General features: G+C 39.2%; 1 protein-coding gene across 2 annotated transcripts in view; it reads left to right on the plus strand.

Moving 5' to 3' along the window:
- The first annotated feature begins 538 nt into the window (after window positions 1–538).
- The window catches only part of ARHGAP21 (Rho GTPase activating protein 21), a 110,105-nt gene continuing 83,299 nt past the window's right edge, over window positions 539–27,344 (plus strand). For both annotated transcript variants that reach the window (XM_088160456.1, XM_088160462.1), the window contains exon 1: window positions 539–872. In XM_088160456.1, the coding sequence (XP_088016582.1) occupies window positions 786–872 (87 nt within the window). In that variant the 5' untranslated portion in view covers window positions 539–785. The remainder of the gene's footprint in view (window positions 873–27,344) is intronic.

Genomic DNA, 27,344 nt, shown 5'->3' on the forward strand with positions numbered 1-27,344 from the left:
TGGTCTGATCGCGAACGGCTCCGGCTACGTCGACGGGGGGAGGGAGCGGCCTGCGAGCGGGGCAGACCCGCGTAAGAGACAAAAGCCCGGCACGGCCTCGCTGCTGCCGGAGGGGTCTTTTGTTGCCGCTTCTTCGTCGGGGCTTGTGAGCTTTCTGCTGCCAGCGCCCCCCGCCCCGGTACGCCGCTGGATACAGCCGGGGCGGGAATCGTGAGCAGCCGGCGGCTTCCGCCCGGCCCGGAGAACGAGCGGCCCCCCGGTCCCATCCTCCTCGTCCACCAGTTGATCAAAGTTCGGCTGGGCCGGGGCGGGGAGCTGCCCGGACAGCGCTGCTCCGTCCTCGCTCCCTCCGGCGGCGTGTAGTCAAGTAGGAAGGAGCGGACACCTCCCGCCTCTCCCCGCCTGCCTCTCCTCCCCGCGGCTGGGGCTCTGGATAGGAGGAGCCGGAGGAAGAGGAAGATGACGAGTGGGTGCAATTAGCCTAACAAGGGACGGGCGGCGGAGGCGGCGGCGTCCCCGCGCCGAGGACTGACACATCTGCTCTCTCTCCTCCTCCAGCCATGAAGGCAGAAGCTGGGGAGCGTAGCTGAAGCCCAGGGTCTTCCCTATGGCAACCGCGTGAAGGGGCCGATCCCCGTCCCCCGGCGGCGGGGCTGGGCTGGGCTGGCTGAGCCTCGCCTGGTGTGCGCGAGTGGCTCTGGCGTTGGCTCCCTCCTCCCGTCCCTTCCCTTCCCCGATGTGGGCTCCAGAGGATTTGCGCCTCCTTTGTAACCGGGAATGAAATAATGGCGACCCGGTGGGCAGCGGGGCCACCCGGCGGAGATGGAGACAACGAGCCCCCCCCGGGCGGCGGCAGCGGCGCCGGCAGCCAGGTAAGAACGGCGGAGGCGGGCGGGGCGCGGGCCGGGCCGGGCGGCCGCCTCCCGCCGCGGGGAACGGCTTGGCTGGAGCGGGCTTAATGGCCGCTCCCTCCCTCCCTCCCTCCCTCCCACTCTTCCTGCCCGCCCGCCCCGGAGTTGCTGGGAGTTGGACGCTGGGAGTGGTGCGGTTCCCCAGCAGCGGAGGGGAGGCAGCCGCCCGGCCGAGCGCTCGCCGCGCACTCGGGGCACCGCTCCCGGGCCAGGAGGCGGCGGCGCCTTCGCTGCCTCACGGGCCGGGCGGCGGCTCCGCTTCCCGCCCCGCGGAGCCGCCTCCGCCCTCGCCCTCGGGACCGAGGTTTCCCCGGGCCGCCCCTTGGGCCCCTCGCCCCGTGGCCCCGCGGGCAGAGCGTGGCGGCCGCTCCCACGCCCAACCTGCCCGTCCTGGAGGAGCGCTGCGCTGGGCGCTCAGGGCTTCGTCCCTGTCACATGCCTTTCGTGGTGATTTTTAGTAGAAGTAAGGGTCTGGCCTCTGTCCGCTTGTACCCAGTGCTTGCCACTCTCCTGTCTACCCGCAGCATTTGTTGCTGGAACGATCCTCTGTGTATTTAGTTCAGAAACTTAATAGCATGCCCTATGGTGGCAGCATTGCGTGTTTTGACTTGCAAGACAAAGTTTTTAACACAGAACCGTGTCTGATCGTTCTGTGCTCCCTATTAATAGTAATGTCTCTGAAACAACTATTAACTTTAGATTCAAGAAAATACATATAACAGCTTCAGTAGACTTGTTTTAAGATTTGTCTTAAACTTGGTTTACAAAGACAAACTTGATTTTGTATTTCTCAAAGTTAGAGTACATATGTTGTGCTGAAGAAAAAGCTGTTTTAAATCTGCATAGGGCTATGAAATACATGCCCTTTATGTAGACATTCCCCTTTTGTTTGCTGAAGGTGAAATATAATTGAGTGATTTTTAGGCATACAGAATTTTAATTTAAAAGTGTGGGTGGTTTTTAGTTTGGTTGTGGTTTTTTTGTGTGATTTTCTTTTTCCCTTCGTTTCCTGAGTTTTAGTTTACTGCTATCTTGAATTCACCCATTTGCCTTGGTTTGAAAGTGTCACATATGGTATTGTAGGATTTTCCTTTCTGCTATCACCTCAATTAAGAGGTTCCCACAGCCTCTTAAAGTCAGGTGGTTTAGGTGAGGATAAAATCAGTCTTAAATAAGAGTACAGAAGATGTTAAGACTTTGTGATAAAATACAGCTGAAAAATAGTGCTGTGTTTGGAGAATCTGTTCTTCAGTACTGTTAAGATAGTGTGGAAAGGAGAAAACTGCGTGTCTAAGGGTAAAAATTAATATCTTATTTTTAATTCTGTCACATTGAAACTTGTGGTCTTTGGCACTGACCCTTGTCGTCATCTACCTCTCGATGTGGTGGTAAGCCTTAACAAGGCCTGTGGCACTATTGGAGCTCATCATGTTAAAGCTGTCTAATTGAGGACTACTAATAGGCGTGGAATTGCAAAATGGACTGCTCTGCCTGTTGTTTTGCCAGGTACTTACATGTTGGAGTTAAAATGTAACTGGTAGAAAACATGCGCTCCAACCTGTGATTGCCTTAATCACAGCAGGCCTGATGTAATCTGTGCTTGAACTCAGACAGCCCTGGTGAATGTCTGATCAAGGCTGTAGTGCGTTCTCAGTTGCCTTCGTGTAATATTGCTGCATATCTTAAAGTTCAGTTTATTTTCTTACAACTTTACTTCCATAGATTTGTGTAAAATGCCAGGAGAATGAGGATCTGTGGCTTGACATCTGCTCTCTGAGTTTGTTTGATGGAATAGTTACTGTGTACAGTGCTTCATGTGCTATATGTGAACAAATCCCTTTAATTGAAGTCTTACTTGTTTGTATTGAACAGTAAGAATGGCTTTTCTGTGTAAAAAAATCAGAAAACACCTTTAATGGAAAAAACTTACTATAAAAAGGGACTTCAGGTTTTCAGGGTAATTGCTGCAGTTGCAGGAGTTTATAGTATTCTAGTACTGATATGCAAGGTATTAGCAATTTTGGGAAATGATTTATGATTTTGGGACACTGGATCCCATATGGTGTTTTCATTATAATGCAGTAATTAAGTAATCTACATTTAATGTTTAGGTGTAGATCTGTACACACAGCAGGTTGTCACAAGGAAGGCTCCAAGCATAGCCGTTGTTCGCCACAGTCAAAGGAGTTGCAGCAGAAATTAGAATTTTCAGTCGGTTTAAGGTTTTGGAAATGCATAGCTGTAGTCATGAAGGTGTGAGCAAGAGCTGAAAAACTAGTCCTCTAGCTGCAAGATCAGTGGTCAGACTAAGAAAGGGAATGTCTGTCTGAGAAGTGGTGCTTCTGTGGATCTTTGTGTACACAGGTAGGAGAATAGAGGACATGCGATCTGAGTCCTTTGGATACCGCATGTTGGTCCATAACTGTTTTGTTTTCAACGCCTGCCTGCTCTGATATTAAGTTCTGTCTGGTCATGCCTTGCCATGTTTTCAATTTTTATTTTCACTTCATCTTTTTCTGGTTTTCTCTTAGACACTGTACCTGGTGGTCTTTCTCACTTCAGAGCCCCTTCTCTGAAATGATTGTTGCGAACAAAGGTTGCACATTCAGGCTTGCAGGCTCCGTCTGAGCACGGAGCGTCTGTTCAAAGGGACAGGTCACGTATTCTGGGCTCCTGGGGGAGCTGGCAGAGAGGGCCAGGGACTCTCAGGGCTGTTTGCCATTCTGTTTGAAATCTGACACGCATTTACAAATGGAAGAACTGCTGGGCTTATGTTCATAAGGACAGATAAGTGAGAGCGTGTTCTTTCTGGCTTTTAGATTAATAAGCCTTGGCTATCTCTGTTCCGTCAGGTTGTAGCAGTATTTTGCGGGAGAGTTTAAGCCCTGCTGAGATACAGGCAGTAGTGCTTCAGTCACAACATCCCACCTACAGACCTATCCAGATTCGAGGCTGGAACTGGTGTCTTTGTTAGTGTAAATTTACTTTACTTAGAAAGGCACAGCAAAAAGTACTTTTATCTTTTGGGTTGTTTTTTGCTTTTCTGTTCCTACTGTTTTGCATTTGAAGAAGTGCTGTGTCTCTTTGTGGTATAGCTTACTGTTAATCTGTATTAAAAGTACATTCTGAATATTAAATGCAGGTTGAAGAATATATTAAGCACAGTGTGTGCGGCCTTAAAAGCCAAACTTTAATTCTTAAGAACACTCTTTCCTCAGTTTATGAATACTAAAATGAATATTAAAAATACTTTATCAAATAATTTTTTTAAGGCTGATATTTTTCTTTTGGTTTTGTTACATGTTTTTGTTTTGCTTAGCAAGTGGGTTGTTAGGAATAGTGAACGGTCTCGGTCTTTAGTGATTCCCAAGAGCTTCTGTGTTTGTCAAAAGTTAGGAATACATTTCCAAAGACTTCTGTAAAAAAGAAAGAGGTTTATCAGTAATCACACTTTGTAATCACAGCTATTCAATTTCAGAGAAGAAGAAAACCCTACAATATTTTTACTCCTACACCTTATCAGAGAGAGTGCAACTGCGTAAACTGAAGAGAAGCATGTGCTGGGTCAGGAACCAGAGAAGGGCAATGATGGCACTAAAAATAGAAAATCATTTGCCTGCTTGCTGACAATAATGAGTAGATCGTTTGCTGTTTTAACAGCCCGGTTGCGATGACGTTGGTAAACTTCCAGTGGTGACTCCCAGGTGTTACATCTCTCCACCATCAGAGCAGAATGTCAGTTTTCTGTAATTGTGCCTGTAAACTTGTGAACTGTTCTGGAACTCTGTGTTGTTGGGTATTGATGCTTTTTCTATGCCTGATACTCAGACGCTGGAAAGCTTAATCATAATGTTAAAGATCAGAATTAGAAAAATCTATTTGTAAAATTTTATATGTCAAAAAAGAATGTATATGGTTGTTACAGGTGTACGTTACTTAGGGTGATAGAGAGTTCTGCACAAAGCTTCTGTTTAATAAATTCAGTATAAATAACAGCCTTACCAGGAGTTTTGGTTGCAGCTGTTCAAAAAGCTTGAGTCAAATCCTGTTTAATCATGCAAGCATAATGCTGACTTCTGCTCTGATTTATGTCAGCATAAGCCTAGGATAATTTGACAAAACATGGACCTCTTCCATGAAGAAATGTTATGCATTTGATAAGTGACAATATGAAGCAGGAAGTAGTTCCTTCAAGAAAAGGAAGGTATCTGCCTTCTAATGTAACTGCATTAAATGTGTTTTTCTAAAGCTACTTCCAGTTATAAGACTTTGTGGATTTTACTGCTTTGGTATAATTGTCTGAAAAAAAACACTTTTGCAAGAGAAATGCAGTGGACTGAGAGTATCTTGAACTGTGTCCACATGAAATAACTGCTCTTACTGCATGCTGTATATGCATTGTACAACTGAACTTTTTTCTTTAACAGGTTTGACAAACATCAAAGCACTAAGTTGACTTTTTTTATCTGTATGAGCTATTTTTAATGAATTTTATTAAGATGCAAAAATAATGCTTCATCAGACATATTATTTCATGTCGTTTGTATGTACTTACACACAAAAACAATTGAGAGAACGGTTGGGGAAGAGGAGCTATTTCATCTCATGTACTGTATGGATTTGTAGTATTGTCCCTCTTGTATCTTTGAAAATAACTGAACAGTATGGGCTCTGAAAAGAATAAAAGCTGGTATGTTTTTTTCTTTAATTCTCTGACTACCTACATATGTGGCTGTGTAAATGATGATTATAATATAAACATGTGTAACCTGTGAGCCTTACTAAAAGAAAAAATTATATTTACAAGTAAGTCTGTGTAGCAGTGCTAGGATAAGCTGTTAGAAATATACACTGGTGCTTTGTAGCTGGTGTTTTGGTTTTTTCCTCTGGTAACAACTGAAAGAAAAAAATGAGGTTTTCTGGCATTCAGAGGTTATGTGCTATTCTTCCTTGCAATTGTTTGTGTGCTAAATTGCATCAAATAGGAAGCAGATATAAAAAATTATGAAATTATGTAAAACGAAAGCAAGATTTATTTATTTTAATTAACCGGAGTCATTGTTTTTAAAAAAGCATGAGTTAAAGCTGGTGTAAATGTTGAGGCTTCTAAACTGCATGGAAACAGTCTGGATTGACAGTACTCCAGAAGTCAGTCTGGTGGGCTGTTACATACAATTCCATGATTGTGGAAGCTGTCAGAACCTATGATCTCGTCAAAACCTTGAACTTAGGGCCTTGCTGCAGAGGAAGTGTTTGTCTGCCTGCCACAATAGATAATGGATATATACTAAAAATACGTTATGCTAAGCATAGTACATGGGCAGTGCATGCGAGTTATGCTGTCTGGTCAGCTTGATTTCTTTCTACAGAAATTTTGTAATACTTTGCCTGTTTATAATTATGAAAAGTAGATTATTGTAAATGCTGGGCTTTTCTCTTGTCCAAATCCTTCTTATGTCTTGTAATTGTTATTATTTTTGCAGACACTCCATGGGTATTTTTTGCCATCACCCAGTAGTAGGCACACACAGTAGAAGTATAATGGGTGGGAGCAGTGACATCAAACAAGCTTTGATTGTGCTCATGTCAGAGGCCTGACACATCTTGTAAACCTGAAAGTGCATAATCTTAGAGTTGCAAGGTGGAATTAAGCTATTTTATGTATACAGTTCCTGAGTACATTAAGGCTATTTAATGGGGAGGCTTCCTCTGTGTTCTTCCTTTTTGTTGTTTTTTTGTTTTGTTTTGTTTTAACCATGGTGAAATGCGTTTTTCATTTACTCTAGTTAGATGGGAACTCTGGCTTCTCCCTGTTCTGGTGTTTACTTTGGTAGCAGAGAAGCAATTTTCTGAATTTACTGTTTGATGACTGCTGTTGGATTTGAAGAGCACTCTTCTGGGGAGGTGATACTAGAATTAAGTGATTGGATCACTTGGTAATAGGATGGTAAAGATTGGGAACAACTGTATGCTTTGTTTTCTGCTTCTTTGTGCTGGGGGCTAGAGCTACTGCATTTTTCTGAGTTGGTGTACCATGTTGTTCTATATGCCAGGGAATTGTGCTCAGCAGAAAGTGTTGCTGCTTTGTATTTTCTGTTCTAGATTTTTGCATTAAGAACTTGTAGATCAGAAATGTTTTAGTGAGCCTTGGGATCTGTTGCTGCACCTCTCTACAGCCTGTTTGAGAGAGCCTGATATAAATCATGTTCGTAAATATTTGGTGTGCTGGGCATGAGAGGTTCTGTGTGGGCATTCTGGAAAAACACAAACAGCTGTTTAGATTTTGACTCTGGCTTACAACATGAGTATACACCTTTGGGAGTGTAGGTAGTCGGCTTATTTTTGTTCTAAATTTCTTTATTTGCATTTGCCGGCAGCTGCTGCTTTGGTGAGAGTGAATGAGGTGCCTCCTTAGAGGACATGGCTAATTACAGATAGGCATTTTCTTTCATGTGCGTGTCATTTGCATAATGTGTTAGGACACACAGTATGGACTGCATTAAGCACTAGTAAATATGCTGTAGGGAATAATCTTGCACTGGCATCATGGAGTTGGCTGGATAACATAATCCTCCATATTTTAAATTTTGAGGTTTACATTTGTCTGTTTGAAGGACTAGGGACAAGAAATCAAATAGAAAACTGTATAAACTATATGGAAGAGAGAAATTTTAAATACTTCTGAGTGATAGCTGCAGTTGGTACAAATAGGTTGAAAAGAGAAATCTGGACTTGTGTGAGGATTTTGGTTTTTGCTTGTTTGCTGTGGTTTTGGTTTTTTTCTTTTTCTTTTTTTTTGGTTGGCTTTTGTTGTGGGGTTTGTGGGTTTTTTGGGGAGGGGGGTTGTTTGGTTTTTTTGTTTTTTTTTTACCTAATGGAAAAGACAGTGTGCGCTCCTATTTATATGTATGCGTATCTCTTTGTACACTTTGAAATACTATTTTTTATTAAAACTTTATCGCAAACCACTCACCCTTTAAAGGACTGTGTTTTGGTCTCTTCTAGTTGAGTTTCTCATCTATATATTTGGGGCTTTTTTGTGCTGCGAAGTTGGAGGCATAAGAGAGTGAACAATCCTGTATAAAGTTTTAAAAAAATCAAAGCTTCTTTAATTTCCTTAAATGTTAATGTTGAATATATCTGCATAGTTCTCTTAGTCTAAGTGCAAGGGCAGAAAAAACTTAAAATTCAAGTGCTGATGTGATTTAAAACTGAGAATAGAGATACAACTTGTTCTCTCTATGGGATGAGCTAAAAGAACCTTTTAAATTCTCAAGAATCTCTTACAGATCATTTGGCTTGTGGCAAACAGATACGGTCTTCTCAGTGATGCGTTCGGTCTTCTCAGTGATACGTTCACAGCATTGAGGTGAGCTCCTCAGTTTTGAAAACTAAAGCCGAGCTCAATCTACAATTTAAGTTGCAGTTTTATATTGGAAAACTGCACAGAGAGATGTTCAAAAACTAATTTATGGAGCTAAAGTCGTATTAAAGTATTTCAAAACCATAACAAATTCCAGTTATTTTTGAGGAAAATACAACATTAAAACTTGTTCAAGGTCTGTTCTGATGTAATGGAATGTGGAAGGGGTTGCTTTCCTAAGAAGCTTGACAGATATTTAAATGCAATTCTTTCATTAAAGTCTGTGGTAGTTTAGACACGTTTAAATGTATATGTCCTCAGTTACATAATGTTTAAGAGGGCTAGAGGTCAGACAGTGCTTGCAGTAGTATGCAAGGTTATCAAAATTTATTTTTGATGCAAGAATTGAGAACTGAAACATTTTGTTCTTGTTCTTTTTGGTCAGCAGAAGAAGCAGCAGGTCTAGTACGTTGCTCCTCAAGCAGATGACTTTTCTTGTCTGTGGGTTCTGACCTGTTTTTTGTAAGATAAAGATCGGGTTAGGGTTATCTCCAAAAGAAATGCTGCAGTTTTCGTGTAACAAGCTGTCCCATTGCATTTCTTGCTTTGTTGTTGTTGTGCTTTTCTTCTCAGCTCTCTAATTTTGATGCCACTTTAATAGGGAGCCTGTGACTCTAGTGAAAACTATTCCCATGTATAGATGCAAATATTTCTTATTCATCAATGGCTGTAAAATCTGACTTGTTCCTTCTTGCATGCATTTTAAAATTTTATTATCCTCAATCACCATGGTAAAAGGTGAGTAAGTAAACTTTGCTCAGAGTAATCAATTTTCATGGCAATTTTACAGGCCTTCTGCTCCATTCTGTGTATTTGCACTCTTTTTGTATGAGTCTGTCTAAATACAGTCTCATATTTTCTGTATGCTTTAGTTATTTTCTTAAAATATGTTGGAGAAGTTGCTTCAGAGCTGCTTGTGAAGTGGGATTTAAAAACGATCTTTCTTTTTTTAAGGAAAGAAGAATGAATGGCCTGTGTTCTGGTCTGAAAGTATTAAAGTTTCCCATCTTGCCAAATTACCAATAATACGAAGGGTGGAAGACTGGAACAAGTGAACATGAGTAACCTTCAGTATTCCTTGCAATCTGTGCATCTGAATCAGATGCTGGGTAATTCAGTAGCAGTAAGTAGTTTGGCAAGCTGGTATTCTGATCCTCATGTCACGGAGGCAATTTTACAAGCTCATTGCTTGCATCTCTTGTTAGCATTTTAATTTTTTTAAAAACGTGAGAAAGTAATATTCATGCTTTTTAAAAATACTTCATACAGAACCAAAACGGTCCTTGTAGCTGAGTCTGTGCAACAGGGGGATTTTCCTGTATGAAAGTGTTACAAAACATTATGTTGTATAATGGAGGCTGTAGCATTTTGTAGCCCATGCCCTTTAGGTGTTGTTTTTTTGTGAATTCAGAGCTGTAGATGGTTTTAAGTAGTTTTCTCTCTATTTGCACTGTGACTGAGGCTATGATTCAGCTATATATCTAAACAGGTGTGGTAACTGTCTGCTGTTTTAATGAGTTTAATGGCAATGGAGAGGTAAAAGTGCTTCTTTTGTTATCTTCTTTGTAGAGAACTTTTGCCTCCTGATAGTTATTCAGATTAGTGACGATGAGTCGTCTGTGCGGAAATGCTGAAGGACTTTCTTCGGTGCTAGTTGATAGAAAGTGCGTAAATGTCAAAGTATTATGTCATGTAAAATACTGAGAGGTAATGATTAACCAGGAGCTCATGAGTGAAATTTTAAATGTTCTGGTAGGTAACTCCAAGGATTAAACAGCACCTTAATGCTTGGGGTTGTTCAAAAGAGCGAATTGTCATCCATTTTCTAATAATTTTGAACCATGTTCTCTGTTATCCCTCAGTATATAAATCCATAGTGCACCTGGAGCTGGTGTGTCTAGGTCCCATCTCAGAAACAATATAGTAGAGCCAGAAAAGTTGTGGAGAAAGGCTAACTATGATAATTGAATATATGGAGTTGTTTCTGTATCAAAACCAAAAAAAGGAAGCTAGGAGTTGAAACAGGTGATGTTGAGATGTTGTAGCTTTCTCTGTCTTCTCTGTCTGAGTTTCTATGGATCCTCTCTTTACTGTCTACTCCAAGAACTTGGAGGTGTCAGATGAACATGGTGGGCTGAGAACAAGCAAAAGAAGATGGTCCTTCGCATAAAAGTTAACTTGTTACTCTGCACCTTAATATTTTGGAAGCTAAAAGCGTGTGTGTAACCTGGATATATTTTTGAAAGAGCAATACTTTTAAAGTTACTTAGCCTTGTAGTGGAATGAATTATGGATTTGTGACTAATTAAAGCTGGGAGGATAGTCTAGTGATGCTTCTTTCTGTTTTCTTTCTTAATTATTCACATCTATCTACATTTGGTCACTGATAGAGCTGGGCTAGTTAAATCTTCGATCTGATCTACAGGTTTTTTTCATATATTGCAGTGCCAATTTCATAATAGCTCATCAGGATTCCTTCTGCTTTCATGAGGTTCTGTACCAAGCCTGATGAAACAAGACAGCTGTTGGTGATCAGCAACAGGAAATGGAGTTTTTCAAATATTCAGGACTAGTCCTATTTTTGTTTCTTGAAGATACCAAACTCATGTCTTTGGTTTTACTTGCTTTTGTTAAAGTTGTTGCATCATATGGGTCTGATGTTCTCCGGTTTTAATAAGCTAAAATGAAATGCACCACTGCCTGCCTTTGTGTTCACTCCATCTCTTCTTCATCCCTCCTCCCAGATGGAGAGCTCAAGGTGATTGGGGGTGGTACACATAAGTTACATATGCTGTCATACTTTCATTTCTTTTCTACTTGTTTGCAGTCAGGCAAGTGCTGGTTTTGCCTATAGAATAGTTTCCTGTGCCACCTTTTTAGTGGACTGCATTACATTGCAGGACTTAATTTTTACTTCAGGTCTTATTGCAGCAGCAAACTTGATAAACCACTTAGATCCTGTGGAAAACTCCTTTCTCCTTTTGTGGTGAATGATGCTGCTGGGACTTCTGTTTGCTGTGGAATAGTTACTCCTCTTTCATTCCATTTCTATAGGTTAAAGGAAGGAAATAGCACTTTCAGAGGCTACACAGCAAGCTACATAGCTCTGGAGGGGTGGGACTGGGATGTATGGATTGGGAAAGGACTGGAGGGAGCAGCTCCATCTGGCAAAATGAAACTTATCCCCTTCACCAGTCCTGAAAATCAGTTATCCAGAAGGTAAGGGAAAAGAAAAAAAAAGGTAAACTTCTACCTAAACAACTGGGAAATGAGATGGCCACAAAAATAGTTTTGTTGAGTTGGAGTTTTTGTCTTTTGTGGGCGAGTAGACAAATAACCTCCACCCCCAAAAACTATTTTTAAAGCTAGGTCTAAAATGTTAAAAGGCATCTGTGGCTAAGATGGTTTCTGCTCTGGTAATCAGTGATTCATGACTGAGAAACTAAATTCTTTAGTGCAAGTGAGTAGAGACAGTGGTAATATTAGACAGTTACTCAGCAAGGCGTGTTCAGGGTAAACAGTCCTCACTGGTAAGTTTGTCTGTAGAGAATAATTTTTTCCTTGTTGCATTTAAATTGGGGACTTGGATAAACTTAGGAAAAAACCTTGTATTCAGTTAAGAATTCAGTGATGCCTGTTTTTCGTACTATGTTTGAGTTTATGTCGGAAAAAGATTCTCCCCTTGCAACTCCCTCAAGCGTGTTAACCTTTATACATTTCACGGCCAGCATTCAGTGGCTTAAATTTTGGATGATGCAACATCAGTAGGTGATGTAATGGTTGTCTATAAGCTTCTTTGCAGTTCACAGTGGGAATCTGAAGTTTGGAAACTTCAGGTTTTTTCTCTTTTGGGTTTTGTATCTGCTGTGAGGGAGGTGAAGCACAAACACCGCAATCATCTTACTTTGGATAGTCCCAAAAAAGTGAATAATGATGTTTTAGCATGGTTTTTTGTTTGTTTGTTTGTGGTTATTTGCTACGTTTTTTGGTGGTGTGTTGCTGTGTGGGTAGTGGTTTGTTTGTTTTGTTTTGTTTTTTAAAATTACTGGATTTCAAAAAAATTCAAATCATTAATACTACCACATAGGTTAAGAGGAGGGCATTATGTGTGAGATTAAAACCAGGATTTGTGGAAGTGACTTGACCTTAAATTCAGTTAATGCTGTGGTAACTTCCTCCACTTGGATAATCTGGTCTGGCAGATTTCTCTTTCCTGCTTAGGACTCAAGATACCTTGAGCTTTCATTCCTTGGAAAGTGCCTTTAGTCTTCCCTACTTCTGTAAGTGAGAAAGCTGGGATTATAGAAATATGTCCTCAACTGAGTGTTGCTAACCTTTTCAAGGCATGAGGAGCAGTGATTGTCCTTTCTCTGTATTCTTTATCCCATGGTGTAGTTGCTTTTTGTGGAACTTGATTTCTTTATTGTAAATACACTTTTCTCATTTGGGAAAGAAATACAACAAGTTGCATTTGAGAGTGACTCACTAGAGAAGGATCTTCCAATTTATTCTTACTGCTTAATAAGGCCTTTCTGGCCAATGTGCACATTATTTCACAAGCCTGTTTTTCTCTGTTACCTTATTTACAAGTGGCTATTACAAAGTGGCAGTAGAGGTTTTATTTTTCCATTATACTTTTTTTTGTACTTTGAGTTCCAGTGAGTTCTGAGAAGTTCCGTTGTATTTATTGTTTTAAAAGACTGAAGTCCAGACTATTTTTCATTCTTAAGTGCAGATTTAGTTTAGATGATTTCAGAAATGATTAAAAAATATATCAGAAGACATCTTGTTGTTGTCTATGTTAATAAAAGTTTTTTAATAATCAATTAAAAATATTTCATCTAATTTAAAATGATAAAATAGGGGAAAATTTACATTTATTCATACTTCTTAAATAGCCTGTATCAGTCCTTTCAGCTGGAGATGGTTCTGGACTTCAGCAGGCTTTGGATCAGTGGTTCTAATACATGAGCTTTTGAAAAAAAATCTTTTAATTCTTTTGAAAATCAGTTGTGCCTGTTCTGTTCTTTAATGCTGTCTGCTTTTTCTATTGTGTGCTAGAATATAAATAAATAACTTGAATTGTATTCTTTCTTCACACCTTCTTTTAGGGAGATCAGTGTTGTATTTAAGCAAAAATATCCCGAGCAACTAACATTTTCTTCAATTGTTAGAGTAAAAAGCCTACAAATACTAGTTTTTTGTATAATGCAAGACCATATATGCTATACAATACCTTACGTGCTCCTACATATGAAGTCACAATGTGAAAATATGAAGAATATGAAAATAACTGTATATTGAAGCTAAACACTGTGGAAATAAACTGTTCCTGAAACAAATGTATCTGTCTTTTTATACAACTCCTTTATTCTTACTCAAATTTTGAGGGAGAGAAAGCTTGTCTTTTTAAAGGAAATCTGTGAAGAATGAGGCCTATTTTTTTGAATGTCTGCAACTTGAAAGTGTTGTAGGTATGTCTCCAAAACCAGGCAGATAAGACTCTTCGTTGTAAAAGTAGTAGAAGTTGAAAATTAAAAATGCGAATTTCATATAAAAAAAGAAAGCAAAACTGAAAGAAATTTTTGAGCATCTTTCCATAGCAAGTCATGGACTAAGTATAATTGTACTTTATCTAATGTCTTCTTCCAGCATTAACAGACTTAGCCGGTTTTAAGAGAATTTTGTCTTCCTGGTGTGGTTTTGTTTTCTGTAGCTATTGCAGGATTTTGCCTGCAGCCTGGAAACCACTGCCATACCTGCAGCAATCTCTCTTTGGTGTTAGTTCTATGACTTGAGAGTTTCTGGTCCTCTATATTGAGGTGAATTCTTCTGTTTCCTCCTGCCTTCCATATACACTTGTTAAAATTGTATAATTATAATGTGTTATAATTGTAAAAGTGGTTGCTGAAGCCAGAAGTTTTATAAAATGATGGCAATTGTATGAATAGCATTGTTTCAGTAAATTAAATGAGGATGACAGAGAAGGAATGGATACACTTTTATACTTATGTTCCAAGTCCTATGTGCATGTTAGCAGGGGATATTGCAGGTTGTACTGGACATAAGCAGGTAGGGGATGTTAGGGATTTGAGCTGGAATTTAGCACTTCACCAGAAATAGTCTGAACCTGATTTGCCTACAGCTCCGATTTGTGTAGCTGCTGTAAAATGCTTTCTCACTACTGAAAATCATTCAGTTCAGTAAACTGGAGCTGGTTGCCCAGGGTGGTGTCCAGGCTGGTTTTTACCACAAGTATGGAGACTCAGCAGCTTTTCTGGCAACATGTTTCAGTGTTTGATCATGCTTATAGTAAAATTTAGGGTGCTGGTGGTGATGTTTATATGGGTTTTCCTCTATTTCAGTTTGTTGCTGTAAGTCTTCTAATTTCATACTTGGCCTCCAGCTGGACCTCTTCCCATTGTTCATAACCCCTTCAATTTCTACTTCAGTTCACTGTTCATTTTTATCTGGCCGGTTACTTCATGAATTTGTCTATGATGACATAATAGGAGACAGTGTAAAAAACCCTCCTGATGTCGGGGTAAAAAAAACCCCTGCTTCTCTTCTCTCATCTGCTAAGCCAGTCAACTCTTTACAAATGGCCATCAGGCTGATTAAGTATGTTTTATTCTTGATAACTCTACCTTTTTGTCCTCTGTATATTTGGAAGCCTTTCTTGTTTGCCCTTCATGTCCCATACCAGATAGAAATCCAAGTGGTTTCGGCTTTCCCGTTGGCTTTGGCTTTCCTAACCCCTATCACTGCATGCTCAGACTGTGTCTTTGTTTCTTCTGGATCACCTGGATCATGCTTGTGATTTTTGTACACTCTCTTTTACATTTGAGCTCAGTCAGAATCTTCTTGTTTATCCATGCAGGCCTCCTGCCACCTTTGCTTGATTCTTTGCACACTGGTAAGCACCATTCTTGAGCTTGTAGGAGGAGATCCATGAAAATCAACCAGCTCTTCTGGACTGCTCTCCAGGACAGCCTCCTTTGGAATTCTTCCAAGCTGATCACCAAGCAGTCCTGTTCTGTGGAAGTCCATAAGCCTGTTACATGTTTGCTCTCTGCTCTCTGGACTTTGTTGTTCACAGACGTGGTAGCCAGGGTTGCCTCTGAACTTCATGCTCCCAAGAATTCTTCCTTTTATGTAAATGAGGTTTAGTAGATTTCCTGTTCCTTTTTGGAATCTCAGTCACCTGTGTCAGAAAGGAACTGTTAGCACATTCTGGAAACCTACTGGATTGCTTGTGTTCTGCTGTGATGTTAATAAAATTATTTAAAACAAAATATATTTTATTGCAAATAATTTTTTGTGAATGCCTTCTGAATTGGTCTTGTACAAGGTAAAGCTCTTACAGGCTGTTGTCCAGGAACTTGTACAGGGCAATTAAATGCAGAGAAGATGTTTCTCTGGAGGATTAGACTCTTTTGTCATATGACATAATTTGAAAGCCAGGATATAAATTTGATAAGCAGTGAAGAGGTTTGGAAAAGGGCTGTTTAAAAAAAACTGAAACAAGAGTTTCATTCCTGCAGTTAAGTAATTTTTAGTTATTGCTGATGTCAATTTCGTTTTTGAAATCTGGTTTGAAAGTATTTTGGTAAGTTGTGCTGTCTTCATGTCTTGCTGCATCTTAGTGCAGCGCAGGTCTCCTGTCTTCATTTGACACATGATATTTCTTGCAAAAAAACACCCAGGTCATGGAATTTCTGCCATTTGATCTGAAGTTGCTGAATGGTGCTTTTTTAAAAAATAGTTTCTCACTTGAAATACAAGGTTAGGAAATACATTGTCCTTTTACAGACATAGTAAAAAATGAAAGCAAAAACCTCCAGAACAAGAGCCAAATATTTTTGCACAGGCCAATTACTGTCACTTTTGTAATAATGAGCTTGGCATCTGTGTAGTAATAAAGGATTGAGGGGTCGCAGTGTATGTACTCACACTTGGGACAAGACTGGTAAAATGCATTTCTAAGATATATTGTGAGCTTAATGTGATATTAGGTGAAATTTTCATTAAGGATCAAGACCTGCTGCTGGCTGAAAGAAGGTTGTGGTGACACAAGGCAGACTTTCTGCTGGAATATAAGCAACTTTGATTTTAATTCATGTGACTTGGTTATATAGTTAATAGTCAACATGTAGTTTTCCACTGATAAACCTGCTGCTTGTTTCTTGGTTTCTGCTGGTGTGTTGATTTTCCCTCTATTCCACTCACTTGACTATGCTTGTTTTTCTTTAACTTCTTTTTGAATGTTGAAGTTTTCTAGAACTTGTATCCTAAGATTTTTTTGGCTGTAATATTAGTACTCCCCTCAGTACAGACAGAAGTCTGATGCCTGATATGTTATGATTGATTTAGGACTTGCTTGTTAAAATGGTTTGTTTTTCTTGAAGTGGTAATTTCATTAAGTTTCAGTGGCACATTAATTTCAGACTTTGGCTGTAGCTCTCACAGACTGTCTTGAACTTATTGATGACATTTTGTGTGGTGTGTTCTTTTACATACAGAAAATGTGTTGGTGGGTGAACAGTTTTTCAGTCTGTTGGAATACACTGGCTTGAGTGGGCTTATGTACCATATCCTGGATTTGTGCACCTGAATTTCTATCTCAGGTTGTTTGTATCAGTCTTTAGTTATTAAGTTTCTCTGAGATGTTAAAAGCTAGTACATTTATTCCATGTTTACTAGGAGTCTTTAGAGTGGGAGTTTTTACCTTTTTAATTTGTTCTGCCCTGGAGCCCTGAACTTTTCAGTTAAAAAAATAATAACAAAATCTTTGACCCTTTATTCTATCCAGCTCTTTTAGACAGGGCATGTGTTGCTCATTAATGTAATTTGTGCTTAGTATTCAATGTTGAGGTAAGTTTTTAATGTGTGACAGATTATTCATATTCGGTTAAGTCTGTGTGCCTTTGTATGTTGTCAATCACACCTGCCATGCATCTTAAAAATCAGACCAGTTTGTGCCCTCTCTCATCCCTTCTCATCCTGTCCTCTTCCTACTGAACTGTTACCTCCTGTTGCAGGGGTTTCTTTCCATTATTTAGTGTGTGGCAAGACTTTATCCTTTAATGAGCAGAAGAGTTAAGAAAGGCCAGGGAATTACATGCTGATTTTGCAGCTCTGGAGATCATTGCTCAAACATTTGAGGGGAAAAAAATAATATCAGTATGAGTAGTGCTGTTGGTGTAATTGTTATTGCTGTGCTTGTGTAGCATATATGGTCGGCCATACTGTTCACAACATTTGTGAACATTTGTACTCCATGATCTCTGAACATGTTGGTGTCATTCCCCATCTGTTTGCCCTTGTGTTCCTCCCAGGAGACCACACCCAGTGCCAAATGCTGCAGGATGTGACAAACTGGAGAGAGGGAAGGCTTTCAGGGCTTGGAGTGCCTGCCTGGACAGGAGGCCACTGACACCAGCTTTGCTCAGCCTGGAGCAGGGAAGGCTGAGGAGGCAGCTGGATTGGAATTAATTTCAATGAAAACACTGGTGTGGGGCTTTTTTTTTTTTTTTTTTTTCTTTTCTTGGTTTGTTTTTGTTTTTTTTTTCCCAGAGTCACATCTGTATAATACCTCATGAAGATTATATTTTCATTATAAAGTAAAGCTCAGCGAAATTGTGTTATTTTGGACTAGTCTGTTTTAGAGATGGTGTTTTAGGTATAAGAAAAAAAACAAGCAGATGATGGATCTTGGTTTTAAGCCTGTCTCAAGAGCTTCAATGAGGTGGCTGCAAAAGATGTGACTTTTCATCATCCAGCATGAATTTTTACTAGGGTGGTGATTAGGTCAAATTTACAGTTCCTCTTTACTGCCTAACTTTGGAGGATGAAATTTTGGTAAAGAAAATGGGAATCAGGTTGCCTATTTTAGGAATGTTTTGTCTATGTGTTTCCTGTATTAACAGCTTTTTTCAGGTTCAGCACTCAGGAAAAATGAAGATACAAATTTGCTTTCTAGAGTTGTCTTTCTTACTTTATCCTTATGTTGGAGAAATTCCAGAGATTGTATTTTAAACTCAGCTCTTGGAAACCCTTTGTATTTATTTTCATTGTGCTTTAACTTCTTAGCGTAAATAATTCTCTCTGTCAAGATCTCGGGAATAAGGAGTAGAAAAGATGGACCTCAGATCAGCATGCTTCTAAGAGTGATAAATCTGAAGGAAATCTGGAGTTATGATTTAGGCCATTGTATCACAGCCACCTTGCTTGGCCTTTATTTTTTAGTGAGATCAATGGATGTTATTACTGATTTTTAAATAATACTAGTTACGTGACTATTTGTGTGCAGGGTTGGAGATAGGCTTGTGAGTAGCTCTGGACTTGGTGGGATGGAACCCTGTTGGTCAGAGTTTTGGTGTGGCTCTGCTTATACCATTTTATTAATAGTAAACACCCGAAAATATTTGTAAGCTAAAAAAGGAGATTTTGCACAACATTCTCCTATATAGAAAGCTGGAGGGAGAATAGTGTATCTCCACTCCCTTCTGAGTAAATCAGAATAAGTCCTGGCTTCTAGAATTAGCGTCAGATGAGGCTTTTTATTTATTCATTTTCTGTTACAAATGGAGCAAAGATGGCGTTTCTCAGAAATCAGTTCCTTCTAGTTCATAGGAAATTTTTAATCCAGTCTCTTCTGAGGCCTGGCTGCACTTCTGGTGGCATTCTTAGCAGTCTCTGGCTGAAGTGGTTCACTGAAGGGGCAAGCAGTAAGCTATTAGGCTGGCCAAGCCCATCACTTCTAGAAATGTCGTGTAGGCTTGAGAGATCATTTGGAAAGTGGGACTTACTTATTATTTAGTTAGATTTTTTGTGCTGATGGTAATGTGCTAATATGAGCAAACTTCTGCTTTTTAAGATGCTTCCTGCATTTAGGGAAGCAAACATTCTCTTTGTTTTAACCTTTCAAAGTCAGGACACCCTGAATCTCTTAGAAAAGAGTTTTGGAATGATGAATTGTGCCACCAGCATAGTGAGGTTTAAGACCATAATTCTGAGCGACACATCATTACTAAGATCTACTTAGATACCATCCCTGCGGAGCTGCATGTGTTGAGTTCTGTGGTTTTTTGCAATCAGTGTATTTCCCTTTAGTGGTAAGCACTAAAAATTACCCTGGGTTCACAGTGTAATTGAAATGTTGAGGCCAGAGGGTGAAGCTATTGACTTCCTCTGTAAATGTAATGGGGCAGTGCTTCTAGTTGACGAAAAACAGGTCTTTGCCAGTGCTACAGTAGTGTTTTGCATACTGTGTGTTTTTGTCGTAAAAGTTCCTTTTATCCTGTGGTTAAGAAATAAAAAGGTTTTAAATTCCATTGTATGAAAGAATTATTAAGTATTATGTGAAGTCTCTTTCATGCCACAGGTAATTTGCTTGTTATATACAGACAAATTCAGGCACCTGGCTTCTTTGCACCTTTGATCATTTAGACATGCATTGCAGTAATTTTACATAGTGCTTTCCACATTGCATTTGAAAATACATTCCACTGTCTGAATTCTAAAAATAAGTGAGATTTTGGATGTACTTCTTTCTATAACATAAGGCTGCTTTTAACGTCTACCTGGTTTGTACTTGACTGTTTTGAATTTCCTAACTAGATGCTTTGACCTGGAGCTTTACCCTGTAAAGAGAAATGCAACACTACTTTTGCTCTGCCTGTATTTAGTGAATTTGAACTCTTGCTCCCTAAAAAAAATTATCTTTAGCTCTACTGACATACAGAAAATGAGGAAAGTACAGTTTAATCTTTTGGAAAATGTATGTTGATTAGGAAAAAAGTTTATTGTTCCAACTGTACTCATACAATTTTTGCCAAGAATATGACTGATTTCATAATTCAAGTAATTTTTTTTAGCCTACAGATTTCCAGGTTTTTTTTTCCTAGAGAATATATAAGCATTATAAGATTGAAACGTAGTGAAAGCATTCTGCATATTTCTTCTTTTACTTTTGATGAAAAGATCCCAATATCTGCATTTCAGTAGGATAATTGCATGCTGAAGCTGCAGAAGGCAGTACAGGTGAAAATGCAGAGCTCATTTTCTTCGGGCAAAAGATAGTGTCAGAAACAAGTGATGTAATGGAGAGAAGAAGTAAAAATTTGTAAATCTGATTTTTTTCGTTCATGGCACCAGTCTTCCCATCTGTTAGTTGCTCTGCAGTTTGCTCTGGATGTCCCTGGCCAATTTTGGTCCAATTTCAAGGCAGGAAGAACGTCCCTGAGATAATGAAGTGCCTGGAAATTCAGAGCCACTCAGTGGGTAGATGGAAGAGAAGCCCTGGTTAATGCCTTGCACTGAAGGGGTAATAGGGAAGCTGTTGTGGCCAGTCAGCATGTGTGACTGCCAAAAAAACCATTATTTCCCCTGCAGGGGATCTGACAGGACGAAGGAAGATGAGGGGGTGTTAGGAGCTGTATGAGACTGAAGTCAGTTCTACTACTCATGAAGCAACTTGATACGTTTGTTTCTAAAATAAACCTTAGGCCTTCTTAGAATTCCAGAGCTCCCTGGAAAATCTGTTGACTTCTTTTAAATGGTATTTTCTTCCAAGTAAATCTGCCTTTGGATGAATGAAGACTTTACTGAAGAGATGGAAATTTGCACAGTTGTGGGGAAGAGCTTTGCTGTAGTCCACATATTTTATAAAACAATAATGGGAGTCATGAATGTTAGTTTCAGATTGTGTCATATGACTGCTCTGATAACACTGTTCATGCAAAACTCGGCTTGTTCCTAATAGAAGAAATTACTGAAGGAAAATCTGAAATTTTGAATCTTTTCCAGTTATGTAAATTGCCTAGAGAGATTACTAGATAATATAGTGATTAATCTTGGAGTTTTTTTGAAAAAGACCAGAGTTTAAGCCTCTCAAAATGCAGCATATGGAAGCATGGTTATAGGGTCTAAACTAAAATTGTATTTGTAAATTTAATGTACAGGGAACGGGGGGTGTTTGATTTTGTTGTTTGAGGTACCTTATTTTCATTCAAAGGAGTGAAAGCTTCATCGAAGTTCTAGACAAGCTTCTGGCACTGTGCAAGTTAACAAAATCTGGGGACAGTCAGAAGAGAGAGCTAGGCATAAGTCACCAAGCTGTATTAGTTAACAAGCTGTTTTATTTAACTCTTCTTCTCTTGGGAGTGACAAGTGGTGATACTTGTTTCTCTGCTGGGTTCTGTAGCTCGGGTGTGACAGGACTTCTCTGTACTACATTATGTTGCCTGTAATCAATACAACAAATTGCCTGACAGATTTGAAAGCCTAACCCAGAGTAGCTTTATTTGCAGCATATGTTAGCTGGTATATTTACACTTCATTGTCCTGCAAAAGAAAAGTAGAAGTGCAGGTGTGAAGAACGTTGCTCATTAGTAATCCAGTATCTTAGAATATATGTCCCCTGCCCATGCGTCTACAGGAAAAATGTGATGACAAAGGGCTTCAGACTGCACTGAGTAATTCAGTGTAAATAATGTTTCTACATGGCACCTTCCTTTGTAGCATTTGCATAACACTAGCAATGTGGGAGTTCTACTCAAGCTTTCCGTTTGAGACCAGAGGTGGGAACAGGAAGAAGGTTTTTGGAAAGGCTCCTGTGAAGGGTACTTCGAGATCTCTCTTGGAGTGGAGGTGAAGTGGCCAAGGAGGGTGTGCAGCATCATGGGCCTCACCAGCTGGAGTGCAGCATCCTTAATCAAGTTTGCTCTAGGAGCTCAGGGTTCTTGCTGCTGTGGGAAAGCTACAGAGAGGTATTAAGGAATGTAATGTTCACTTAAAATTTTTTTCTAGGGTTTTTAGGACATATGTGCAATGACTGATCAATTTTGAGAGAGCAATTCTAAAAGAAACCTTGTCATTCTGAAGTCTTACATCTTGAAGAAGTAGTGCTGAGTTTGAAGATTTTTGACTCTGATAGTGCAGGTGGTAAAGTTTAAAATTACAGGGATTGCCAATCTGTAAGGGTAAGTCATCATTTAATAAAAACGTATTTTAGTTATGCATGGAAAAAATCCTTGTATGTTAAGAATAGCAAAATAAAGATGTTCTATGAAAAGCAAGATCAGTAATACTGTGCAATATATTTTCCAGCATGCCAAAACTGATTTTCTATGTTTGTTTTTTGGTTTTCAGTTCAGTCAATGAACTTGTTAAATGAAAGAAATGTTAGGAAATTTTTTATCGTAGTTGAGATGAGACTTCTGCTTTCTGAAGTTGGAGCTTACCTTCCTGACTGAGAGTTCAGTGCAGTCCCTTTTTTATTCCACTGGTGGACTGCCTTCCAGATGAGGGAAGAGGAAGGCAGGGGGAGCAAATGTGATTATTTTGCTAGCTGATCAACTCGAGTGGCTTCACATGTGCTCCAGTAATTTTATTTTAATGAAAATTTTATTTTCTTGTTTTAGCCGGCTTCAGGAAGAGCTCAGCTTTTCTGATTGCTGGTTAGGTGAGGCTCTGTTAACTTCAAAATTTGTACTTGGTGTTGAGGGACAGTTCTGCTGTTATTCTCTATATATATATCAGCGTTGTGCTTTGAAGTAGACTGTGCAGTTGAGTACTGAGAACCTACTATTCTAACAGAAATAGGAGCATTTTATTGAAAAGGTCTTAATATTTCAATAGTTCTTGTCTTTACCAACAGTAAGAATTTTTAATTCTGGTTCTCTTCTTACAGTCTGAATGCAGAGAAAGAAGGAATATATCTGTGTTCTGATAAGGCTGGCACTGAGTCTGGAGTGACATGGTGTTGCTTTCTGGGAGTCTTTCAGGAAGGCAGTTCTCTGTGCACAAACAGTTCACCCTTCTCAACACCTCCTGGTCTCAATAAGAGGTATTGGCCTGGAAGTGCAGGTGCTTCAGTGTGGTCACAATTATTGCTGATTAGCCTTATCCTAACCTTGTATTTAGAGATTGCTAGATTATCGAGAAGACTCAACTGTATTGTAATAGATTTGCTGTCTAAATAAATGTCCAAATAAATTGAAAGGATTTTCTCTGTGCTCACCAGAGCTAGCACTGTATTTTCCTATGTGTTTCTGTAGGCATTAATGTATGTAGGGATTCTGTTTTAATACAATGGAAATTTTAGGATTCAGAAGCTCAGTCTTAAGCAGGCAAGTAATTTAGTTCTGGCTTTGTGCTGGCATCAGAAAATAGCCAAGGAATAAGCATTGCAGTATTTTTTTTCCATGTTTTGCTTGGAAAAATTGCCATGTAGAGAAATTTCAAATTAAGTAATGTTGCATTTTGTCTTAGACTGGAGATGATGTAAAATAACCAGGTGTGAATAGTAGTAATGTGATTTAGAATGCATTTAACAAATGGACTTTTGTAAAATTTTTCCTAGATTTTGCTCTTTTCATCGTCTACTGACATAAAAAAACCTAAAGATCGTGAGAGCAAGTGGACACTGAGAAGATACTGGTATAGTTGTGTGCACACTGGATTAGGCAAACAGGAATTTCCACAGGAGCAGTCCATATGCCGTTCAGGAACTTGCATGTGGAAAGCAAGTGATTTGTTCTTGGGAGACATTGAGCTTGTAGGTAGCAGTGATGATAGCTTCGGTAAACTTACATGTTCTCAGGAGTTTGATCTCATTAACACGTAAATGTTACCGAGTGCTTAATGGTGTGACAGAAGTCTACTTTGCACAAGAGTACATATGGCTTTTATTCTTACTGAGCCCTCACTGTACTTGGCTGTCCATTTCTTAAATAGAACAGTGTTAGAAGCTGCTTCCAGTTTCTAAAGATTGCCAGCTGCTTTGTTAGAGTGCAGTTTGAGGAATCAGATCCTGTTTTATAGCCAGTATACTCATTTTTATGGTATAACATGCAAAATGATACTTTCCTATAGCTAAAGCAAGTAAAAAGTCAGATTTTGTTTGGCTGAATATGTCACATAAAGAAAAGGAAATGCTAGAAGTTGGTTAAAGAAAGGAAACGCAGAGCTAGTCTACTGAAAATAACTATGGCTAAAATCCAAGGAAGTGGGCACTACTTGAGCTTAACTGGTGAACTGAACTGATTGCTCAAGAGAAAAGGACTTTTCTCTGTTTGGACTCAAGCTGACACTTGACAGATCAATCCTGCTAACACATGTCCTTCTTGGAAGCAAACCTGATGGTGAGTTGTCTTGAGAGTGAATGCAGGAGTATTTTTGAAGAATTAGGCAGCCAAAGTGATGAGTACCTTACTGCACGAGTTTTTAAAACAATTACTAGAACAGCTCTCTTTATATGATTTAGGTATTGTGAATTTGTTCACGGCGTGATGGAACCAAATGTTTACAAAATACATCATAAAATACATAGTTGAATTCATCTAATGAGCTTATACATTGATAAAATACAAGTTGTATTTATGTAGAAGAAAAATGACAGTTATGCTAATCTCAGTTATTTTCTTTTGCCCTTAGTTTCTGAAGGAAAAGTGATGTGTCTTGTGTACTCCCTTAGTTTGTCAGGTTTTGGACTAAAATGCCAGTGGAATTGTAGCAGACTGGTATGCATGTGTTAAGCAGTCTGAAATGGTGCTGTGCCACCTGCATTTTTTCCCCCCCACAAGGTTGCTAATTCTGTGAACTGTGTTACATCTTAAAAAGGAGTTGTTACGGAGGGAAGGAAACACTCCAGATATTTTTTTTCCCACTACGGAGAGAGATGGTTTTTGTATTTATTGTTTTTTCCCCTTTTTTAATGTTCATAGGTTTTTGTAACAATTTCAATGATAGGAAAGAACTCAAAATGGAATCATATTTCAACCTTTTCCTGCTGTTGACTGGGTTTGTAGGAACTTTTTTCCTTGTCAGTGTTTGTGACCTGAGCAGTGAAAACACCTTTTCTTCAGACACATTTTTCCTTTTTTCTTGCTGTACATATCTCAACTTCATTTGGTAAAATCCCCCCAGATTTCCACCAGAGCTTCACCATCATCATTGTCAGTCTACACTTCGTTGGTAAAAGATTTACCCTTTCAAATAATTGTTGCAAGTTCTGGACATTCTGGTACACGCTCCACTGTGTGCTGTCGATGTGCTGACCCTTGTGTATGGTCTTCATATTTACTCATGTAGAAAAAGTAACTGGAGTTTTAGGGAAATGGAAACCCTTTCTGCGAGTATGAGCTATTTCTGTTTCAGAGAGCTCACTGCAGTTTTTAGAGAAAAGTCTAGGTACTTTGAGCATCACAATTTTAGGGAAATTATGCCTCTTTTCTGCTGTTCCTTTTTAACCTTCTAGAATCTGCATACAAAGAGTTGTGAAAGAGTTGAAGTTGTTTCTGAGCTGTTTTTAGTTTAGTTACCTCAAAATATTGAGATCTTAAACTTGGTTTTTAACAACTGGGGAGAACACTGGACTTGGCAACAGATGTGAGGGGACATTGGATAGGCTCTTGATTTTTAAAAAAATTTAATAAATTGCATAATTGAGATTCAGCTCGTGTTCTTGGAATTCTAAATGGTCCCTTCGTTATTTAAAGAGGTGGAACGCTGACTAGCTGTAGAACCTGGATGTCATCATCATCTGTTTTTCAGTCAAAGCTCGGTGAATGATAAAGAGCTCTCTGGGTAATTGAGTGCTGGACTCCAGTTGTCTCTGGACCTGAGTTCTTTGGTACCTGCTAATGTTTGATGTATGTCATCTGTCATTCTCTAGTTATGCCATGGGTGTGTCTTTAAATGCTCTGTTGACCTCTAAATTGACAATTCAGTGTGTAAGCTTTGCTTTTATATTTTGAGCAAAGGTTTTTAAAAGTTTAATATTTACAACAAAAATTGTTTAAGTTTTGCTTCTGCATTAAACATTTTGAAGAAAGGCATTGGTAAATTGAATGTTGAAGGCAAAAAGGGAAGCCCTCTCTTGGTTTTATGCCTGTTTTAATGAAGTTTCATACATAATAACTACTCTTAGGAGTAAAAATGATCTCCCAAAAACCATGTTAACAGTAAAGAAAATAAGATTAGATCAGGGGAGTGCTGGACTAGTGGAATTTGATTTAACATCATGACAGGAAGGAAATTTATCTCTTGCAAATGAGGGCAATTGTCAAGCTGGCTGATGATCAGGAATAGTTTTCAGTAGCAGCTGATTCAAATTTACAAGTATAAAGACTGACTTGGAGAAAAACTTTCAGACAGTCCATTTTAAGCAGTAATTGCAATTTACTGTTGCAGCTGTTGCTGCAGTTTGTGAACTTCTTTTACCTGAGACACCTCAGTAAAGGCTCAAGGCTTTTGTCCTCAGCTCACTCTTGTGCCTACTGGAATTTACAATCATTTCCATATTAACCTTTGGCAGCAGCTGACAGGCCAAGACAGACTGTTTCTGAAGATGCTCTTCTACTGTTCTGTATTGCTGTTTATGTTATTATCTGCAGTATTTGGTTTAGTATTTAGTACTACACTTTTGCATAAACTGCAGTGGTTTATAAACACTGTCCAGATTGTAGGAAATAAAAAATGGGTTTAGGATTTCCTCGAAACACATTTGAAAATGAATGGAAAGTAACAGGTAATAATGGCTGCTGACTTTATGGAAAGAGTTACACAAATTTGGTTCTGAATTATAACTGCTGCTTTTTAAATAATACACTGTATAGTAGGAGACTTCTAATATAATATGTTGAATACTTTATTAGGAGTTCAGTGCTTCATAGGGAATAAATATGGAGTGATATTTGATGAATCTAAAAGTAGATAATTGATAGTTAAACCAATCACTGCAAGATGATAAAATACTGTATAAGAAGAATTTGGTTGATGTTGATTTTAGTATAGAACAGCAATCTTCTCTTAATTTTCCAGATCTACTTTCCCTCTTCCCTCTGCCTTATTTAGTCGGTGACAGCATTTTTCCACAGTCCAACAAATGTGCAGCTGGCTGCTTTTCCAGCCATGTGTAGGCTGCCCCACACGCTCTGCCAGCATCCCTGCTGCCAGTCCTGCAGGGTGCCAGGTCCTTCCTCGTTCCAGCAATGCTGTCCTGG

Source organism: Sturnus vulgaris, chromosome 1 (genome assembly GCF_052056855.1).
Source record: "Sturnus vulgaris isolate bStuVul1 chromosome 1, bStuVul1.hap1, whole genome shotgun sequence".
NCBI classification, from domain to species: domain Eukaryota; kingdom Metazoa; phylum Chordata; class Aves; order Passeriformes; family Sturnidae; genus Sturnus; species Sturnus vulgaris.